The sequence below is a fragment of the Rhamphochromis sp. 'chilingali' genome (assembly GCF_963969265.1).
Source record: "Rhamphochromis sp. 'chilingali' genome assembly, chromosome: 20".
NCBI lineage: Eukaryota > Metazoa > Chordata > Actinopteri > Cichliformes > Cichlidae > Rhamphochromis > Rhamphochromis sp. 'chilingali'.
In genome coordinates this window covers 17,959,975-17,983,613 of record NC_137947.1, presented here as the reverse complement: position 1 = coordinate 17,983,613, position 23,639 = coordinate 17,959,975, and the positions used below count along the sequence as shown (strand labels likewise).

Sequence of the window (23,639 nt, the reverse complement as noted above, 5' to 3'; positions counted from 1 at the left end):
TCACTTGGTCATGGGCCTATAGTATTTTGCTCTTGAGTAATGAGGAAATCCCACTGTGGGGATAAGCATGAATATGCATTACGGTGTGGCTGACTACAGGCGACATTTTGGGAATGTATAGAGCGGTGAGGGAAGACACACTGGGCTATTACCACAGCACACAGTTCAAAGTCAAGTTAAATGTTTAAGTCTACATGTGTATGTAGGGGGCCCATGGGGATGCAGTGTATGAATCAGAATGGAGTTTACCACATAATGAGACCCCCAAAGGAAATGATTAGTGAAACTTAATCATCTTCCAGTTAACATCAGACCCTTGATCACATGATGCTTTTTTTATAATGGCTGACTAAGTAGAGAAGGAAGATTGCTCGAAGAGGATGATCCAACTTCTAATACGTGGCCTTGTTGGGCATATCCTAAAGACTGATGCGATCTTTTAGACACTGATGCTGAGAGCTAGGATGATATGGATTAGTCTAATTTATGCAGCAACTGTTTAAAAATCTAATCCTTAGAGCTAAAGTAATGGACCACCAGAAGTATCTCTACGCGATATCAGATCAAATTGAAGCAGCTCACAGATAATAAGTAAATAATAAGTATTTGGCATCCAAAATATTCATCCGCAAATCTTCTAACATCTACACAGTGAAACTCACACAATGATTTAGAAGTTCAACCTTAGCTAATGTTTGCAGACCTAAGCGCAAGTCAGTGTCTTAACAAAGCACATATGATCATAAGCACACATTTATACACATGCAGATGGTGCATACTGAAGACACCATTTGGAGCGGTCACTGTGGAGTTTTCCCTTGGGCCCAGCTCTGGCCTAATTCTGAATAACCACTAAAGTCATGTGACTGACTCTTGACAATACAGAGAAAGCATGGCAGCAGCAGCAGGGCTCGTGTGGTTCACTGAATCTGCCGTCTATTCGCTTTAGAAAAACAACACAATGGTTACACAGAGAGCTCGTGTTTAGTCATTTTATAATCATCATTGGAAAGCAAAGCTCATCATTAACTAAAGTAGGGGGAAGACACAGTGAGATGATTTCATCAGTACAACATGGGTACAGTCCAATTATAGAGCGGCTGAATTTTAAACTGCATATTACGGCAATGTGAACTACAAAGGAAGAAAAACAAGAACAGACAGGTGACTTTTTTCAAGTCCACTGTTTTTTCCACCTTCTCCCTGCATTAGATTTGCCAACCTTGGCTGTTCTTTTGTGGACATTTTTAAAAGCACAAATAAAAATGAAGCCACACTCCTAATACAGGTGTGCTAATAAATGGATTCGATGTACTGCAGTCATAGAGTTGAGTGCCATCACACGCGTACAAATTGTTATGTTTTGTCTGCTAACATTAAAGCAACATTTTTTCAAATAATGTATTCCTTTAATTTAATCTAAAGCTGCACTAAATGCAGCAGAAAGCAGTTCCCAGCCAAAAAAAAAAAAAAAGCTGACTGTGCACTACAGTACCTGAGCCTCACAGAAAGATACACAAAGCAGGAACTACTTGACAAACTAAGTGGAACATTTAGAAGCTAAAAGGCCAGAGAGACTGTTTTATATTGTGAGGCCAGGTTTAATATTCAGACGATGTTAAGTAGAAATATTTGTTCCAGAATTCTGCTAGAAAAATGTTATTTATTGAAACGTGCAAATATACATGCAAATATCTCTTTTATGACTGTCTGCTGCCTTTTGTTCTGCTTTCTGTCAAGATGATCCCACACTGCCTCAATAATGTTGGGGTCCAGACTCTAGGGAGGCCAATCCATGACTGACAGTGTTCAATTTTGTGTTTTTCTCTCCAACTATGCTTTTACTGGATTGGCAGTGTGTTTGGGATCATTGTCATGCTGAAAAATGAATTGGATGCTGTCTGCATTCATAATTACATGCATTTTGTCAACACCACTGGATGAAATCTTAATGTTTTTTTAGTTTTTTTTTTTTAGGCCCGATATTTTGTCTTCCACTTTTCCAGTTTCCTCAGTTTTGTTGTAACCGCACACTGAGCACAATAGTGAGATAGCTGAGCTAATAGCTCTTTAGAAATCATCTTACTTGTACCAAAATACTATTGTACGCCTTTCAAACTGTGTTTTCTTTATACATTCAAGTAAAGAGATGGGAATATATTATGTGTTTTTGCGACTGGCTACTAGTAACAAAGCATGGAGACCATGTTAAAAATTACAAGAAAGTATGAAAGGAAATGGAAAGAAATTACGGCTGACCCAAGAATTTAGCACAGTATGTATTATACATAAACAAGCAATTCATTTGTATTACAATTCTCTGTCTATCCGTCAACCATAGAAAACAAGAATTTACACAAGACAGATTTTGCGAGAAAAAGATGGCATTACTATTCAGTTTACTCCTGCTAAACTTGGATTTAAGGAACTCAGTAGGTCCTTGGCACAGAAACAGATGCCAGGTCATTATATTCCTACTGGGTGTAGCTCAGGAGGTATAGAGCAGGTCAACTACTGATTAAAAGTTTAGCGGTTCGATCTCTGGCTCCCCTAGTCTGTATGCCAAGTATCCTTGGGTAAGATACTAACCCCAAGTTGCTCTCAGATGCATCCATCGGAGGATGAATGCATGTGAATGTTAGCTAAAAAGCACTGAAAAGCATAGAAAAAAGTGCTGGTGTGAATGGGTGAATGTGGCATGTCGTATAAAGTGCTTTGAGTGCTCCATGAGGGCAGAAAAACGCTATATAAGAGTCCATTTACCATTTACTGATTCTGATGAGTGAACTCTGAGACACCCCTCCTCAAACTGACCCCTTGCAACTCAACAAAAATTTCTTCAGACATGGCATTTTTAAGTTAGGGGATTTATAAAGGATAACCTAAGGCAAAATTCATTCATAGCATATAATCCTAAGTAAGAGAGCAGTGGGCGACACCTGAGAACAAGCTCCAAGTTACTGTGCCTTGATCAAGGAAAATTAACCCAGCAAGTTTCTTCCTGTGACAGAAGGAAACCAATGAAAGCCTGGAGACAACATGTAAACTTTAAAAGTTGACATTACTGTCACGTTAACACTTTTAGTCACACATACAATCAGAACTGCTCCCAACAAACAGATGTTTACATCTGCGCTGTAACTGCAATAATTTAATCAACCGATTTGCACTACAACCTGGTTTGCCTCTTATCTGTAGTTAATTTTATTTAATTTTAATAACTGTACAGTACTCTGTTTATAGTAACCATTGTCCTTAATGTAAATATGTAAGAAAAATTGTGTATGTTTCTGTTCTGTGTCCTGTTTACCGTTTGTTGTATATGTGTCTTTCTGGCTGCTGTTACAACCAAATTTCCCCTTGTGAGACAATTAAAGGATTATTCTATTCTATCTATTCTTCTATTCTACATCTCCAAAAGTTGATTCTGTTCATCTGGACGTAGCGTTTTGTGGGAGAAACGTTTCGTCACTCATCCAAGTGACTTCTTGGATGAGTGTTTTAGTCATACAGCTCAAAAGTAGTCATGAAATAGTTAATGAAGCCTTAAAGTTAAATGTTAAGGACAAAAGCAAATAATTAGCAACAACTGTGGCCTGACAAAATTCAATTCAAAATCCCTTAAAAATGGGTTCATACTTGAGAATTCTGCAGCCATGTCCAGGTGCCACTGCATATGCCTTCGTCAACGTCACATGTTATCAATTTGTCATGGGATAAAAGTGGGTTGCCCATGAATTCACTCATTATTGACCTGAACAACTATTCAAAAAGATGATAAGCCTTTTAATTCTGTTATGCATTGCCCAGCAATAGGATGGGCGCTTCTGTTATTGAACCCCACTATCTGTGTCACCTTCCCACACAAAGAGTGTGTAAGACAAGACAAAATCCAGATTCCTGCTTTCAATGTCATTTCACACTCTGCAATCACAAGGGATTCCTGGCCACATGCTGCCAGTGTCCTGCAGAAAATAGATCTGCCCACCACAGGTCTTATTACTCCTTAAGCTCTGCCACAGCCTGGGGTTACACCATCGTGCCTGACAGGAAGAGGAGACGAGAGAGAGACGGAGCAAGAGGAGGGAGCAGGGGTGGTGGGAGAGAAAGAAAGACAGCAGCAAGACATGTAGAGATTAGACAAGGAGAGAAGAAAGGTTGTGACATAAGAGGGAGAAGAGCCGAAGATGTAAAAGTGACAGCGGAAAAACTCTTCATCTCCAACCCCACTGTGCTTATTACCTAAACTAGGACTAGATATGCACATGTATACACATGCAGACACACGCAGAATAACAATTAGGGGCAAAATCTCGCAGGATATTAAAGGTAGAAGCATCAAAATCCTCTGATCCCCACCTAACCCACCGCAACATGGGCCAGACAGGCAAAAAGTCATTTGCGTCTCAAGGGCAACAGAGTATGTTGATGATGATGATCTAAAAATAGTCCCGAACACCTTCAGTCCGTCAGCAGGACCCAGTCATTCGTTAGCCTGCACATGACCTTGGCTAGCTGCAGGAGCAACAGCAAGGTTTCTCCCTGAGGAAACAACAACAACACGCTACTGCTGACATGACTAATGCTTTCAATCACCGTGCAACACACACCAAATCTGAGTCACTCTTCATAGACGAGAAATGTCGCACTCTTTGTTTTAGATTATTGCATTTTCTGAGTCTCATTTTTTAAAAGTCATCAGGTGTTAATAAATGTGCTCGGGCTGAAAAATACGGATGTGTCGGGGATAATACCCAAACGTCTAATAGCTTAGGTGCAGCATTTCTCCAGAGGACAGCACATGGAAGCGGCACAGCAGGGAGGGGTCTGTGAAGCTGAAAGAAGGCCAGGTTGGTACTCTGATTGATTTAGGTCAAGGCACCATTACTAAAATAAGAAATACTTTAGCAACGACAAGGGCAACGGACAAATAAAATCCCTCCAGGGAAGCTAAAAATAGACAACTCAATTTTATAATGTGAGTGCAAATGACTTGCCTCCTGCTGCAGGCGTATCCTGTATTAAGACTTTATTTTAGTCTCAAGCTGCCTATGAATGAAAATAGCTCACCTTTAAAAGAAAGCACAATTTCATATAATGCAAGCAGCAAAAAGAAAAAGAAAATCAACAGGTGAGTGCATTTTTAATATACTGCAAAGCCACAAAAGCTAAAATACATGAAACAAGCAACTCTGCTTTTGAACACAAACTAATTAAGAGATAATAAACTGTGGTTATTCAGAAAGTGTAAATCTTTATCAGCTCACTGATGAAAGTCGTCAAGCAATTAAGTCGGCTGTGCTGAGTCCTACTCCTATTTGGTCTCATTTCAGGTCATTTAATCAGGGCATTATCACCTATTCATGTAAAATAACCTTCTTTAAGGACACAATATTAACTCCTTAATGCCTAGTCAATTTTAATGCACGAGATTTTGCACGTTTTTGAGGCTTCTACATCACCAGTGTGATTTTCTTTCCCCCTGAAAGGGCTATATAAATTGCACAAAACATTTTGGAGCAATAAATTGTATTAAGAAAAGTGCCAGATATAGCAAATATCACAAAAAAAATGAAAATTAATATTTTAAAAATTAATTTGTCACATGGTTATCAAGAATTGTCAGGGAATTATTTCACTGAGTTTATTATATAACACATATATAATATTTATTGCAATATTCTTATCAAAAAGACATTTCTCCTAAAACTCAGAAGTAAGATTCCTTTAAAATAGTTTATCCATTAGAGAGAAAAACTATTATTTTAATTCTATCATAGTTTAATTCAGTTTCAGATCATTCACAGTAAGTGATAGAAAACTTACTTTGTGTGTTCAGAGAGTTTTAATGGTCTGAAAAGGTAAGATTACAATTTTTCCAATTTCTTGTCTCTCCATGTTAGCCCTGTAATAGACTATAGACTATAGAATACCTTGGGTGTCACCAAAGGTCAACTGGGAGAAGCTCACGATCAATAGTCATGGGAACTGTTGAGAGCAATTCATGGTATGTGTAATTTTGTACCAGTTTGTTTTAAGTTTTTTCTAGATGAGGACCAATCAAGAAAAATGAACATTTTTTTCCGATATAGAGTAATCATTTTTGTCTTCTGGGGTATCTCCCATGCTGTGTCTAAAATCGCGCTCACTTATAGAACATCAGGAGAAGAAAAAAGAACATCTTTGTTTATTAGCATCAACATGGCAAGATGTAACCATTTGTAACAGCAGGTTTCCATGGTAACTTTAAGCCTCTTAAACTCAAATTAAGTTTTTTGTTGCTAATGCACAACCAAGTCCTGCAGTGGTACTTCTGAGTAAAAAAAACTCATAAAATATGTATGTGGGGTAATCAGGTTGTTAGTTTCTAACTGTTGCAAATCAGCAACGTCTGCCTGGAGAGGGTTAACAATCAAACTGACAAAGTTTCAAGTGACCTGGCTAATCATGTGTCCAGTCATTTCTTTCATTAGACCTTGACCATGATGCAGTGCATGCACGGGATTCACAAGGTAACTGTCATTATAATAATGCTTTAGGACTGTTATGCTATATTGTCACATCTATAGCTTAATCGAAAGTGAACCAGGAATATTTTTCAGACTCTTTCTTAGGCCACACGCAGATGACAAAGGCAATTAAATAGCCTAATTTTAGCAGTGTAGGAGAGAGGCTCCATTGTGACCAAACAGTGCTGTTACGTTCCACAACATTCACAAAAATGTTGTTGACATTTAATCATTTCTCATAGTTTTTCCTTTTCATTCAAGTGTTGATAATCGCTCAGTTATCGGGCAAGAGAAAATCCCCCTAAGAGTTTGGATAAAAATATTGAAATGCTATTTTTGTCTCAAGTGGGAGAGATTTTGGTAAATTGATGAAAATTGCATCTTGATGGGAGTCATTTTTCTTTTTACCCTGCAAGTTGTGGATTAAGTCTGAATCCACTTGGGAATGGTGTTAACTATGACTTAATCATACTCATAGTTACACAGTCCTCGCTGATCCATACAGAAACAAAGCTATTCCACCCAGACACAACAATCAGGTGTTGCAAACACCCAACGTCCTTTAATAGGCTACCCTTCATTGTGACAGTCTCCTGTGCTTGCCTCAGTGCTCAGCCATATTTCTCACCTTACCCTATTAATAAATAATCAGGCACTGCTTCTTTGCGATCACACACCAATGATAGAGTTACGGGCACCAGATGCTGCTTTTCAAGCCTCTTTGAGGCAAAATTGAGTCTGTATGCTTATACAGACGGGCACCTCTTCACATTAACGTGCCTGTGCAAGCATGCGCATGCAGAAGCATGCATGTGTGACATGGAGGGATCGAGAGAGGAGAGAATAGTAACAGAAGTGGAGCAGGAACAAGGGCATCCCTTTAAGAGCAGCCTGCAGAGACTTTGTCCTACATTCCTCTTTGTTTCATGGGAGCACAGAGGAAGGGGAGGGAAAAAAAGGGATGAAGAACGAGGGATGGGCCAAGGTATTAAAACAGATTCAGATGTGGGCGGGAGAGGACGCAGTATTCTCCCATTGAAAACATCCCCAAAATAGCATCAGTTTGGCAAGTGAAGTCTGCCGCAGAGGAAGAGAAAAGGCATTGCCTTATCATCCATTATTATGTGCACTGTGGTAAACAAGCAGTTTGAGAAAATAAACAGATGGACAATCTTTTTCATTAAAGTTACATTACCATTCATTCGGGGGGAAAAAATCATAAGAAGCAATCTGCTTAACAACAACAACATGGTTTCCAAGTCAGTGACAAGTAATATATTTGTTCAACTGGAAGGGCATCCAATTACCAATTCCCAGCTTTGAACTCTGTCTACCTGCTTCCACAGAAGACTTTGCTGTTTTTTTTATCTGTGGAGAATACTGGCCAGCATAACTCCTGCTAGGAAAAGTCCCATTTGCCGAAAGGTAGAAGCAACACGGCTCCTAGGAGACTGACCTGGGCCTCCAGAACGCTACATTTTCTTCAGTGTTTTACCCTTATGTGGCCTCACGGGGTTTCCCTACATCACTGAAGTAGATATAAAAGCCCATCGTGCAGCTCCAGCCTCACGAGGTCCAACCCACATGCACTTACTCCACCGCATGTCTCTTTTTGCCATCACCACAGGGAACGAACCATAATCCTTCCCATTACTGTTGCCTTTTTCACAGACAATTTCAGAAGGATGTTCAGTTCATCCCATGGCCAAAATAGCAGATTGGGAAAGCAAGGCACTGAGCCTGAATAGTCCATGAGTCTGGAGTAATTGCTGCCATTAAAAGAGTGACCTATAAATCTGCGCTCATTGATTTCTCAGTCATTAACATTTAGTGGCAGGGATGCTGGTGGGAGAGAAGGTCATATCTGGGGAGCTTTTTTAAACGCAAGCATTTGGAGGAGAAGAATGCGAGTGTCACCATTGCAATGTATGAATTTATTTTTTTATATCCGACATACATGCGTGTGTAACATAAAACAAAGGGTGATAATGAGAGAAAGAATGTGTGTCCACAACTGTGCCCTTGTGTAGAAGCTTGTTGGACTGCGTGGGCTAATCATAGCCAAAAACGGGGAGTAAAATGTAAAGCTTGCGACAGGTGCAAGTGACAGGTAGCGTAGATGCAACGTGTAATTTGCACAATGGCCAGCACGATACACGCCTTGGATTATTTTGAGGTCAGCAGCTGCAACTTTCAGATATTGTTTGCAATTAGATGTTAGAGCAGATTGGTGCCGAGACAAAGATGTCTTTCTTAGAAGACAGTTGACAAAGAATTAGGATGTGGTCAGCTGACATGTAACAAATGGCGCAGAGCACGCAAGAGGCTTCAGCTGCTGTAGTGAAAGTATGGCCATAACACAAGGCTGGTCCTATTTACGATGTGAAATGCTAAAGCGTCAAGTGGAGCTCCTTGGGGTTGATTAGTAGCCCCCCTCCCTGAGTGGAAGTACACACGTGATAAATGACAAGCTTGAGCTAATGACGACAGTAAGGGTGGAGAAAGCCTCAGGTTAGTGCGAGCATAGAGACATCAGGTCAGTGCCTCTCAGAAGTTGAGTCACAAAGAAATACACTTAAAGTTTGCATTATGACATTCAAAGGTGAAATAGTCTAAAGAAAGCTACAGCTATACATTCTTTTTTAACCCTATAAGTTTGCTGTTCAGACATTAAGCACACTGAGTATAACCTATACTTTATTACTATGTGATAAGTATAATTGAGTGTAGTATCCAAACCTTACACCTACCAGTCACTTTATTATTTATAATTTACTAATAGGGGATTGGACCCCCATTAGCCTTCAGAACTGCCCTAATTCTCTGTGGCACAGATTCAACATGATCCTGGAAACATTTCTTAGAGATTTTGGTTTGACATCATATCATCACACAGTTGCTGCAGATTTGTTGGCTGCACATTTCCTGTTCCGCTACATCCTAAAGGTGCTCTGTTGGTTTGAGATCTGGTGACGGTTTAGGCTATTTGAGTACAGTGAACTCACTGTGACGTTCATGAAACCAGTTTTAAGATTGGTTAAGCTTGGCATGTTATTCCGCTAGAACTTGGGTAACACTGTGGTCATAAAGAAATAAATATGGACAGCAACAATACTCAGGCAGGCTGTGGTTTCAAGCGTTACTCAATTGGTACTCAGGAGTTCAAAGTGTGCCAAGGAACTGATACAGGCAGGATGGACGGATGCTGTCATTTTGTTTTAAGATCCTACATGTGAATGTCACAGCAGAAATCGGACCAGACAACATTTTCACCCAGATAACTGGCACTCGGTGGATATTTTCCCCTTTTGGAAAATTCTCTGCAAACCCTAGAGATGGTTGTGCGGGAAAATCCCAGGAGATAAGCAGCCAACAACTTGTTCAAACTTACTTAAATTACCAGTCCTTGTGCTAAGTTTTAACTTCAACAGATCATGCAACGAGTTACTTCCACGTTTAGTTTAACCTGATTAGTTTAACCCGATTAGTGCCTGATTAATTTATCCCTTAATTTACATTAAGGGTTGAAACTGGTGTACATGATGAATGTACACCAATGTGTGTGCAGACTACACAGTTATATCAGTTATATGGATGTGTGATGCAATATGCTACACATATTGTCTCCAAATATGATCATTTTTGCATGAGTGTTATGTAACAGCAAGGACTTTTGAGACCACATTTCACTTTCAAGTATCATGTGATGAATGCCAACCAGGTGCCTGTGATTGTTATTTTTTATTTTATTTTTTAATCATCCAGCAAGGATTTTTACTTGTAAAACTGTATCTTGAATCCCCCTTTTTTTGTCCAAATAAATGAATCATAATAATAATTCCAAAAACGTTGATTAGAAAGAATCCTGGGGTTGGGGTGGGGGGAACACAGAATATATATGAAAAGATGTGGAGGAAGAAGTAAAGGTTTTTATCCTGAGGTGCAAATGACTGAGTGGATTCAGCCCATGAATAATTTTCATCTGATGCTAAGAGATAAGACTGAATAAGTTGGATTGCATTTCAGATTTACTTCTTTTGAGAAATTTGCATCTCTATTCCTGTTTCAGACTCGGTTCCCTCAAGACACAATTTCACAGTTAACACCAGTAATAAAGCAAAAATAAACTACAGAAGCAAGGCATTACTGCAAGAAATAAATATGGTGAAATAGTTGCACCCGGTTTCTTCCCTGTATGATCAGTAAGTTAGGATAACACTACAGTCAACATTCCCTTACCCGCAGCCACTGCAGATTTATTTTGGTTAATCACTAATGCATAAAAGTAAGTGCTGTCAAAGTCACTGTGTGTTTTTTTAGGGCACTGTCATGCATTCTTGATCTTGATTTTCAGCATCAACCTCTAACAAACAATTACATGGTTACAAGGATGCATATGGAAACTAGGAAGATACAAAAATATGTTCCCCGCCCCTCAAAATAACACTTCTGATACAGCATATAAACATACAGCGTATTACAGGTTTTGTTGAGCAGTAATAATATACACACTGGAACCCTTTATCACACCTCCTGACAAAGAGAATTAGGTTGATTAAATGTTTTCTGGCTCTCCATTTGAGCTGCTATATTTTTTTAGCCAATAATTTTGTATTTCGAGTGTAGTCTGGCTATGGGATGTGCTGCCAGAGCTAATAACACAATATCTTTTACTAGAGAGAACCAGAAAACTATCCCTTCAAAAGGTACAGTTAGACTGAATGGTGTGAAAGTAGCTGCAATAGATGTCGGAGAGATGCCAGGCCTGCAATCTGTCTCTGGGTGACTGCCAGCCAGGGATACACATAAACTGACAATACCCACACACCCGTACTCGCACACAGAACAAGCTCCCCAACACATACAGTATCTGCCTATCTCTGTTACCATGGAAACTGACAGGCCTCCCATTGACAAATCTTCCGATGGAGATGTGTGTATGTGCGTGTGTGTCCATACAGTACGTGTGAGCATCGCTGCTTCTTGAGTGCTTGTGGGGGTGTTGATATGTGCGTTTGCATTTCAGAGATTGCACTCTGTGAAGATGAGTAAGCACACATGTGCGCCCATCATTCAGATACAGCGCGCAGGCCAAAATAAATGCATGTAACAAAAAACTGTACTCATTTAATTTAATCTAAAGTTGTCATCGGTAACGCTGGTGGAGCATGAGTGAAATTACACCCTAATGAGACTGACACTTACTCTGAGGAGTCTATAAAGTATATTCCAAGGGCCCCGATGCTGAGTGCAAAGACTAACACCACCTAAGGAGAGAGAAAAAAGACAAGGGAAAGAGAAATTACTTTCATGCACTTCCACTATGCTCATTAATACAATTTACAGTAAACAAAACACTGCACTCATCTGGGTTGGACACAATTTGCAACACTAGTTACAGCATCTGTAATTAAATAGTGGCTTGCCTCCTGCAGGTTGCAGAATGGGTAGACATTTTCAAATAGCACACACTGAATAATGAATGCCAACTCTCATGTCAGCAAATACCGCGTATTGAACACAGGCAGTGTACAAAAGGAGGCGGCACAATTACAGGGAGCAAAGGAAGGGTGCACATAGGCAAGCTGATGAGAAGAGCAACAACAGTGTGTGTTTTAGGGGGTTAAGAGGAAGCACTTAGAGAGGACCACAACTATCAAGTGTTGACATGTGCTTCCAAGCTACTGCACTGAAACAATGTATTATGCTAGACTGGGGTCTGTAATGTTACTGCGACTATCTATCACTTCCATTAATAACATCAATACCAGAACCCTGCAGTTATTCATGTTTTTTTATATCTTGCAAAGATTTGAGTCCCAAAACATTGCTATAAATGAGTTAAGTGGATACGGATCTTATAAACACGAAAATAGTATCATTTTCTTCCCGTCTCTTCAAATGTAGTATAAAAGAAATTCAGAAGCTGCTTGAAAACACCTTATTGTAAGCACATGCATGTCTCTTCTTGTTCCAGACCAGCAGTTAAAAAGTGCCACAATAACCCCCTGCAGCAACATCAGGGCTCAAATCATCATCATCCTCACTGTGATCATCACAATCATCGTCGCAACAGCTGACCAATGTAGCGTCGTATAATAGTTCCTCTCTGATGATCCCTTCTCCCATTCAGCCATCTCACAATAGAAGCTCAATATCCCTGCTGATTGGCCCATTTATTATTGATGATGGGAGCTTGATAACTTTCATGTGATGGGTCCTTTGTATTGATCCAGCGCATTGTGGCTGAGGTAAACACCTCCCACCCACCCACTCCTCATTGCATTTTTAATAGCTCCCTGCTTGAACAGGGGATGATGGCAATTCCGAACCCAGAGAGGTCAAGGGAAGGAATAACTAAACAAGCCAAAGACATCAATGAGGTTCCGCATAAAAGACACAAAGAGAAAGCTCAAGCTGAAACGCTACCATAATGTCAGCAATTTGGGGTTTTTTTTTTTTAATGAAAGGCACTCCACTACTCTAAATAGAAGAGGTAGTAGTCCATTATGGTGCATTATCTCATTCTAATGCTGCCTTGTTGTGTGTTTTTCCCCAAAAGATGGTCATAGATAGTCTTTGGCAGATGCTTGTTGAGTATCAAAGCCAAACTGAGTAATCTTACACAAGTTTTGTATTTTCTTAAGAGAATCTAATCAATGTTATACTTTAACCTGTTTGTTGGAATACTATTGCTTATGTAAAAGAAAATGCATTAAAATGACATTGATTTCTGTAATGATGCTCTGTAATTTCTGTAACAATAAATAGTCAGGACATCTTTTCTCACTACTTGTGAGAACTGATTCTTAAGCAATGTTCAGACTTTCAGGAGGTGATAGTAGACAAGGTGTTTATGTTGCATTAGCAGACACCTAATCATCTGTGGTCTGGTATGCCAACACTTCATAATAGTAGCATGGCTACTGGTCTAATACCACATCCACCTGTAAGTTTTAGAGAATGACAGAAATACAATGAATACAGGAGAATCTAATCTACTGTACATTCTAAATCTGACAATACTACGAGAGTGCAATGTTAGTTCTCCACAAACCACGAATGGATCTGTAAGTCTCAGGAAATGTGACTAGAATGAAAGTTAGTGTCAGTCGCTTTGGAAGTTTGATGGCTGTGATGGTGGAAAATCAACATTTCAAACATAGCAGAGACTGCATGTAAAATACTGATGTGCCCATCGAGATGGACTACCATTATATGAAGCATCGATTCTGGCACTTTGGCTAGGCACCAAAGGCACCATAACCAACTTCTCAGTTACAGTAGCCATACCCTGTAACATATACACCTTGACAGATATTGGATTTTTAAGACCAATTCTGATGCCGATAATTGGTATTATATATCAGCCACAAAAAACATAATTAGATTCTCCTACCATTTGTTATGTGTAATTATTCATGAGTTCTCACTAAGATAATATACTATATAATATGATACTCTGCCCAACTCTGTGCGGATTAGCTGGTTGTGTTTGTGACATTTTAAACGCACATATGTTGTCAGCACTTACAGAGTTTGTGCGTTGTGCTGCTTAGAGAGGGCACTTTGGTGGAAAAACTATGTAACACAAGTACTCATAACATGGTCAAAGAGTGTTTCTCCATTCTGTTCATCACTTTTTAAAATTTTCATTTATCGGCCGTTATAACGCGGATATTGATATAATGGCAAATCACTAATAATTTCCAAAACATCATCATGGTTAATAAAACACCCTATTTTGTCAACTATTTTGCTCTAGATATAACCAAAATTACAAAAACAAACAAATAAATTGGTGGGCACTGCTTGCTGGCTCTGCAAGAATGAAAATTGAGTTAAGTCATTAATCTTATAATATCTCAGTTTTTCAGTAAAATGCATTAAAGAATTAAAGCAATACACAAAACACAAGAAAATACACAGAAAATGAAAACAAAGCAGTTAACAGTGAATACCCAGCTCTGAGCTGAAGAGATGAGAAACGTCATTATCTTAAAATGACCCAGTTATTCAACTGTGTTTTGCAGCCCACCCCTCCCCACACCCCATACACTACACTTTTCCTCACTCTCAGTGTCTCTCATCTATAAGGGCTAACTGTTGACCTCAAAACCATAATCTACCAAGGGCAACCAACTGAGCATCCGCCACTTCAAATCAAGGAAAATGCAATGACAAACTACAGCAGCAGTAATAGCAGAAGGGGCATTTCCTCCACTTCCAAAAAGAAATTTAATCAGAAACCTCAGCAGCAGTACAAAGATTACTAAGTATAGCTCATGCATTTGTAATACCTCAAAATTATTTCGGGGGGCCATTTATGTAAACATTCAGTGATTCACATGTGATTAAATGACATCGGTGAGTCACATTTCTTATCAACTGGAATATGCCAGCATCATGTCTGAGGAACAGCTTTCGGACATGATGTCTAGGTTTTCATTGGTGTACCCCTTTCTATATTTAAAGTGCTAAGCTAAATCTGTCAAATGCTTTCCGAGGTGCACTTCAGCAGGCACACTAGAAGACTCCAAGTGTAAACAGGGCAGCAACAAATTGTGGATGTGTGTGTCTGTGTGTGTGGGTGTATGTGTTTGTGTGTGAACTTGAAAGCGTTAGGGTTTCAGGTTCTCTTACTGCAAGCAGGCTAAAGGCGGCGGCTCTCAAATGACACGATCAGAATTGTAAACACATAATAACACTAACTTACACATATAAACACACATGCAAGTCTGACACACTGAGCTGATTTGTAAGTCTAAAGAATTTTAAGAGCCCATCACAGCTCGCCATCGGAAGCGCCCTAAAACTGAGCCAAAATTTCACACATGACTTCCTTCCCCAACAAGGATCCTATCTAATGACTTCCTCTGTCCTGTAACTGCACTTTGTGACAAGAAGACAGCGGACTCCCGAAGGCAGGTGATGTAGGGTGGCAATATACAGAGAAATCACTTCACATTAAGGCCAAGTATGAGGTCAAGAGGTCAGTGAATCAAAGCTCCTCTGTTTCTACCATATTTCTTTTAAGTGATCAAGACAGAGTACAGTTATGCATTTCTCCATGGTAAACTGAGAAAGGGTTAAAGACATGCCTACACACATTTAGATTTCACTAAAATTAATTTTAAAAAGACATTCTGCCTATAATAACCAGAATGTGGGAATGTCTTCTTTACAGTGGACAAACCAACTAAAATTTGACAGAAGTAGTTTTTACTCATGTTGATTAAGACACAATATTTTAAAAGCCAGTCTGACCTATGCCTGTTTACAGATGCAGTTTACTAAGGCCTCAGTCACACAGGCCAAGAGACTGGTTAACAACCATCTAGCAGCCACTGGTTGCAAAGAAAAAAATTAGTACCCCCCAACTGCTTGAAAGTGTTTGCTGGAAACCACTGTGAAATCAATTGCTAAAGTCCTCTTTACACAAGCCCAGAGACCAGATAGTGATCCCTTAGCTACTGCCAGTTGCTACGGAAAAGCACTACCAGTCTCAAGGCTTGGGTGACAAAGCTCTAACCAAGCTAGCTATCATTAGCTGCTAAATTAGAAATCCACTTTGTCATCCATTTAAGGGAAGTTTTTCCTCACGGGTTAAAGATGACTTTCATAGCCGCTGAAATGCTAATTCATTTATTAAAAGCTTTTGCTATAGACATAATAGCAGCATGTGACAAAAGAGGCAGTCCTACTATGTATCTTGCTGCTGCTGGTACATACAAATGTGTGCATGCATGTATTTATGTATGCTAGTAAGCTTCTAGAGATAATTGAAACAATAAAGGGTGTCATGAAGGGTTTCTAGGAATCCTGATTTGTTTCCGAAGATTACATGAGTGGGAAACATCTTTGGGAAGTCAAGAATGCCCATCAGTACTGTATGGCATCAGGATAAGCTTGTTCATTAATCCAGCCTGGCTCGCTGGGTTAGCCAGAAAGAAGAGCTCCAAAATGTGTGATTGATGCCTCAGCCAGAAAGGATTTCAGAGGTCCACAGCCAAGAAAATCTCTGGCCAATCCAGTGTAGAGTTTCTGCTTTTCTATGGTTTTAATCCCCAAACACATACAATATATGGTTTGTATTTTTTCAACAGACTTCAAAACAATAAAGAACATTATGTGTTAATTCATATTCTATACAGATTTTCTCTGAATAATTGACCTGTCAGTGAAACAGAAAAGAGATGCAACACTATAGCTTTCCCTTTCTCATCAACTTGTCACAATGTTTGCACTGCAGAGCAAACATTTGCATCAATCCCAAGTGTTTGCTTTCATAACATCCACTCCTACATTATCAGTCACGGGTCTATGGTGTCAATGCAGATTGAGATGCACTAGGAAACAGAATCGTATGTCACCGTGAGGCAGAAGTGTGAGCCTCTCTCTGAGGGAATGTCAGCAAAGGAAACCTCCATTAAACTTTGATGGCATACACCCATACATCAGCACACATTGTGATATCCCCTGTCAGAACGCCGCACTCTATATTCCAGCCACAGACTGCATAACTCAACCTAGACTACTGATTCGCTCCGTGAGACTGAACAGAGGTGCCACAAGCATACCAATTCACGCCAGCGTGTTCCTATCGAATACACCGGCAGCTTCGGAAAGTACGTGATTATTAACAACAGGAGCCAAACAAATTCTAAGGCTCAGATTATGACCAGCGGACTGGAAAGAGACCTAAGAGCCTCAATGCAATTAGCAGCACGTTGCTGAAATCCAAATATAAACCAAAAGTCCAATTTTTTTTGGTTTGCTTTTGAGGCAACCTTGAATTAAAGCAATTTACTTCTAGGCTTTCAAGGGACTGAAAGTCCACTTCACACTGTCTGATGATCAGTCTGCTGATAGCTAACCTCTGAACAGACTTTCCCTTGGCCTGATTGCTAATTGCCACCTTCACTACAAAAGCATTTTACTGATTAAATGCGGTTTCAAAACTGTTCTTATTTTTCTAAAGCTGGAGCTCTGTTTGTTTTTTTATAATACTCTCTTCTCCACTGTATAAGTTTAAATTAAGAGAGGCACAGAGGACAAAAAGCAGGCAGCAAATGAGCTGAAGCTCGAATGAGTTGTGCATCAGTGTGTCTGTTTGTTTTTTTTTCTTCCATTATTTGAATCCACTGTAGACTGAGTTTATTTTAGTCAAGTCTATTGGGGAAGGAGATGGAGGAGTTGAGTACTGAACTACATCTAGTCCCCTGTAATGAAATGTCTACCACTACTGTTAGAATATCTCGGTAATGTTTTATACTTCTCATCTGTCTAGTGTACATCTGTTTCTTTTTAACAGTTGTTATACGTCTTAGCTCCTTTTTAAAGAAAAGAATCTGAGGTTTTATGAGGTTGAATTGTCTGGTTGGAATCGAGTAGTGAAAATACTGCTGGCTCTAAATGTTGCGCTAGGCAACACAATCCTGTCTCCTTTCTTTCCACTCATATCTCGTCCTCGCTCTCACAGCTAGCTCAATTTGTGTTACCATCCAAGGTCACACAGTAGCTGTTCTCTGGGGTCTCTGGGGAACAGTTGAATAGAGACTTGGTTGGAGGACATTAACATGTCCTTCAAGAATAATCATTATCATTCATCCACCAAAAAACTTTGCTTTTAAAGCCATGAAAAGTAAAAAAGTTGGATTTTCAGCATTTACATGTTTATTCTGTTACATACACTATCACAAGCAATGTTGGAAAAAGACCTTATGTCTGGAGAACTGTCAGAATGGACGTGAGGGAATGTACGAATAAGCAGAAAAAGTAGAGGTTCAATTTTATTTATATAGCGCCAAATCACAACAAGCTGACCACAAAAAAAGAGCATGTAAACCACCAGGGCACTTTGCATGGTAATCAACACATAATGCACTACACAGAGACACAAAATGCTGGCAACAACGTCGCCCACTAACGCAGATAACATCGTAGGGTCTGTAAAAACTCCTTGCAGAAGTCTCAAATATTGTGATTTTAGAGAAAAGCATGAGAAATGGGGATGACTCAGCCCATTTCCAATAAATCACTGGAAAGTTTGAAAACAATGCAGTGCGTGGTGAAATTACAGATTAGAATCTACATCTCACTCTCCTCACATCCCTGAATTTAACGATACTTTCTTCCCACTTCCTACTTTTTCTTCCATTATTGCTTTTGCCTGCTGCCAAAGCCATAATGTCTTCAGCTATAAAAAAAATAATAATTTTAACATTGCAAAAGCTGGCAATGTGACACTGCCGGGACTCTGCCCGATTTTGACACATGAAAATACAAACACGGTGTGAAATGTAACACTTTCAGAGCACTGACTCTGTTTAAAATGAACTCTGGCGATGTCAACAGAACAGGTGCAAGCCCGCAACAAGCCACAACAAGAAGAGTTAGATTTCTGCATTCCAAATTCTGCATAGTCACGCTTAATTTGTTGCTGGCATGTTTTGCAATACCCGATCACACAGATTTAGAGCCATCTAGAGCTGCAAGGATTGCACAAATAACGGCAGGTCAACCATTTTGATAATAAATGCGCACAAATCAAAGTTTAAAATTAGTATTAGCTGTATCTAAATATTCCGGTATTTTTATATTTCTATTTGGCCCAATTGTTTCAGTGAGGCACATGTAGGGGTTTGGAACACACAGAAATGCTTATATAATAATGCTTATAGCTACTGACTGCTAATTCTGAGAATTAACTACTAATGCTCTAATATGAAATCCTACCTATTCCTCAGACAGCATATGGTGTATTATTTCATCTTACATAACACCAAGAAATGACTAAATAAACTTGCTCACCCCCACAATGTTTTTTTTGTTTTGTTTTCAAATCCCGAAAACAAATGCGCTCTCATACAGTGGGGCAAAAAAGTATTTAGTCAGCCACCGATTGTGCAAGTTCCCCCACCTAAAATGATGACAGAGGTCAGTAATTTGCACCAGAGGTACACTTCAACTGTGAGAGACAGAATGTGAAAAAAAAATCCATGAATCCACATGGTAGGATTTGTAAAGAATTTATTCGTAAATCAGGGTGGAAAATAAGTATTTGGTCAATAACAAAATACAACTCAATACTTTGTAACATAACCTTTGTTGGCAATAACAGAGGTCAAATGTTTACTATAGGTCTTTACCAGGTTTGCACACACAGTAGCTGGTATTTTGGCCCATTCCTCCATGCAGATCTTCTCGAGAGCAGTGATGTTTTGGGGCTGTCGCCGAGCAACACGGACTTTCAACTCCCGCCACAGATTTTCTATGGGGTTGAGGTCTGGAGACTGGCTAGGCCACTCCAGGACTTTCTAATGCTTCTTACGGAGCCACTCCTTTGTTGCCCGGGCGGTGTGTTTTGGATCATTGTCATGTTGGAAGACCCAGCCTCGTTTCATCTTCAAAGTTCTCACTGATGGAAGGAGGTTTTGGCTCAAAATCTCACGATACATGGCCCCATTCATTCTGTCCTTAACACGGATCAGTCGTCCTGTCCCCTTGGCAGAAAAACAGCCCCATAGCATGATGTTTCCACCCCCATGCTTCACAGTAGGTATGGTGTTCTTGGGATGCAACTCAGTATTCGTCTTCCTCCAAACACGACGAGTTGAGTTTATACCAAAAAGTTCTACTTTGGTTTCATCTGACCACATGACATTCTCCCAATCCTCTGCTGTATCCTCCATGTGTGCTCTTTCAAACTTCAGACGGGCCTGGACATGCACTGGCTTCAGCAGCGGAACACGTCTGGCACTGCGGGATTTGATTCCCTGCCGTTGTAGTGTGTTACTGATGGTGACCTTTGTTACTTTGGTCCCAGCTCTCTGCAGGTCATTCACCAGGTTCCCCCGTGTGGTTCTGGGATCTTTGCTCACCGTTCTCATGATCATTTTGACCCCACGGGATGAGATCTTGTGTGGAGCCTCAGATCGAGGGAGATTATCAGTGGTCTTGTATGTCTTCCATTTTCTGATGATTGCTCCCACAGTTGATTTTTTCACACCAAGCTGCTTGCCTATTGTAGATTCACTCTTCCCAGTCTGGTGCAGGTCTACAATACTTTTCCTGGTGTCCTTCGAAAGCTCTTTGGTCTTGGCCATGGCGGAGTTTGGAGTCTGACTGTTTGAGGCTGTGGACAGGTGTCTTTTATACAGATGATGAGTTCAAACAGGTGCCATTCATACAGGTAACGAGTGGGGGACAGAAAAGCTTCTTACAGAAGACGTTACAGGTCTGTGAGAGCCAGAGATTTTCCTTGTTTGAGGTGACCAAATACTTATTTTCCACCCTAATTTACGAATAAATTCTTTACAAATCCTACCATGTGAATTCATGGATTTTTTTTTCACATTCTGTCTCTCACAGCTGAAGTGTACCTCTGGTGCAAATTACTGACCTCTGTCATCATTTTAAGTGGGGGAACTTGCACAATCGGTGGCTGACTAAATACTTTTTTGCCCCACTGTAAATCAGTATACAACCCTAGGAATTGGTTTCATTCAACCTTTGTGGCCTTTAAGAGACAGATGTCCACAAACTGTCGTACCTAGGCAACAGAAACAGTGATTGACAGGGGGAGAGAGTGGGAAGGGGGTCGTTATGGAGGAAAGCCTTTCAGGTCTGACAGGGTGACAGATCCTAAAATGAGCATCTGTCAGTGGGAGATGAAGAGGAGGCCCGTGGAGATCCGTTACAGATTTCACAGGACAACCTTTCTGAAAAATCTCCCTAAAAGCTTTTACAGCATCATTAATTCATAAAAAGAGATTTTTTGGGGGAGGTGTTACTTGTGTACTATGAGAGACAGACAACTGCAAAATTAAACGCCGCTAACAAAGATTAGCTTATGTGAGTTGTACAGTATGTTCTAGGTACTGGAAGGGCACCCCACCCTTCTTATGTCTAATCGCAGCCTTTTCGGGAGTGACCATGACCTTGTATGTTCTCGGAGAATATCAAAAGGACAAAAGAGAAAAGGAGAGAAGGAGAGAAAATAGATGGAGGTGATTATGACAGGAGATGGAAGGATGAGAAAATATTAGAGAGAGCTCCTCACCCCTGTGGGACATAAGGAACATTAAGAGGTGGCAGAAAATGGCTTGTGGCAAAGACAGAATGAGAGCAAGCGAGAGCAGCTGAAGAGAGATGGAGAATAATAGAGCATGTCCTCTAAGGCACAGCAAGAGCTTAAATGCCACAGCGTGTACGTGTCATTGCACGTCTTCACCTGTGTGGATGTGTGCGTGTGAGAGGGTGCATGTGTATCATGCGTTCAACCTTACCAAGCATTCAACCTTTGAGTATGTCTACAAGACAGAAGGTAGGAGCCCTACTGGGATTATGCCAGCACAGAGAAGATGAGCGCATGTGACCGGACTGCAAAGAGGTGCTGACAGTGTTCTTGTGGGGTTGGGGGATATTTTTCAATCAGCCATCATATCCTTTCTTAGTCTACGACATTAACCTATAGGTGGTTCCATCTGAACGCTTCACAGTGTGAGCGTTACCATAATCGTAACCATACATACGTATGGCAGCTAGAGGGCAATATTATTTTCAGCAAAATGTGACTGTTCAGCTCTTACAGCGGCGCTAACTGAGTGGCAGGTCATAGTTCAGCTGACACTACAAAAAAAATAACAAAACATAACAAACTGATATATTTTAGGTTAAGTTTGGCTTTTTGCTGCTAGGTATCACAGGTCCACAGACTTCTCCCCGAGCCCCTGGGAAATGTCGAGTGTCCGTAAATGTGCAACAGCCCACGAGTAAGCCAGAGCCTCAGGCATGGAGGGTAACACTGCAAGGACACGATCCAGAAACAAACTCAGTTTGTACACCTGAAGCACAAGATATTGCAAGTACAAAAAAGCAGCTTTCACAATGTTAGCACTCAACAAGAAACTGTAGTTATTCTGGGTATATTGTGACAGGTAAAGTGGAAGAAACTTATTAAATTTTTTTCCCTCAATGAATTTTCAATTTTTCGTCATCATACAGTACTTCAGCCTGCAAAAAATGTAAAAAATACATACGTGAACGTTTAAATAACATGATAAAAAGGTTATTGAATGATCTGCCTCATTCTGAAATCATTGCAAACATAAACAGGCTTGTTTTTCTGTTTCAGGAGTGAATTATGGTGATAGACAGAGAGAGCACATTCAATAGATGCACAGACACATAGATGGATAGGTGGATGCTGCGACACTTTCTATTCTAGTAACACCTCCGAGCCTTTGAAGTTGTTACTTTTCTGTCTAATCAGCCAAGTTTTTTCTGAGTCAACACAGTGACAACACTCCCCCACTGTTGCTAGACTTATAACCGTTTAGGCTACACACATTATGTTAACAGGGCACTTAAACGTTCAGACTAATTTAACACACAATTGCAAGGTTAACAAGAATAGTTGTCATGACTATGTCTAAGGTGGCAAGTCTGACTCATTGCAACACAAGCAGGGAGGCTGAGTGCGCTACAGAAGACCTGATACTAGTAACGCAGGGAGGTTTGATAAGGAAGTTCTTTGTTTGATTTAAATGAGCCCAAATTCAAGTATGATGCCGTCAGCTCATGCACCTCTGGACCATTTTAATCAACACTGCGGTTATTTTTAGGGCTTTCAGCAGAATGTCTTTGCGAAGGGGAGGACAAAGTTGCAGCTAGTCAAATCTGGCAAGTGGTGCAGGTGATGAGTGAAGACTGTGCTCATATTTTAAAAAATTCCTGCGTTGTTGATGTGCTCTAAGATGGCTCAAGATGGCACACATCACAGTTCACGTTAAGTCTTCCCCTGTGGAGCAATTAACTGTACCTAAGCTGATGAATGATCAGAATAATGACAAGTATTCTCCCTGCCTCACTCTTTGGGGCCCAGTCACACGGCCCTACAGTAGATACTGGTTGGTGACTACCTACAACCAACCAGACCAGTCTCTTATGTTTGATCATTGTTTGTAATGTGGAAAAAAAGTACAAGGGAATAGTGGCGCGGCTGCCCCTCTGTTGGTCTTCCATGGTCTCTTGTGTTCTGGGGGCCTCTGGATGTCTGGAGTTTTGATCTCCTCCATACCCGCTTCACACCCTGGAGGACGGGGCTGTGGCCCCCCCACACTCCCT

The 23,639-nt window shown here is 40.3% G+C and overlaps 1 protein-coding gene across 4 annotated transcripts in view; it reads right to left on the bottom strand.

The window, feature by feature from the left end:
- LOC308388332 (calcium-activated potassium channel subunit alpha-1a) overlaps positions 1 to 23,639 on the bottom strand; it is a 149,547-nt gene that overhangs the window by 64,937 nt on the left and 60,971 nt on the right. For all 4 annotated transcript variants that reach the window (XM_080868965.1, XM_080868966.1, XM_080868964.1 and 1 more), the window contains exon 3: positions 11,715 to 11,776. In XM_080868965.1, coding sequence (XP_080725091.1) covers positions 11,715 to 11,776 — 62 coding nt within the window. The remainder of the gene's footprint in view (positions 1 to 11,714; positions 11,777 to 23,639) is intronic.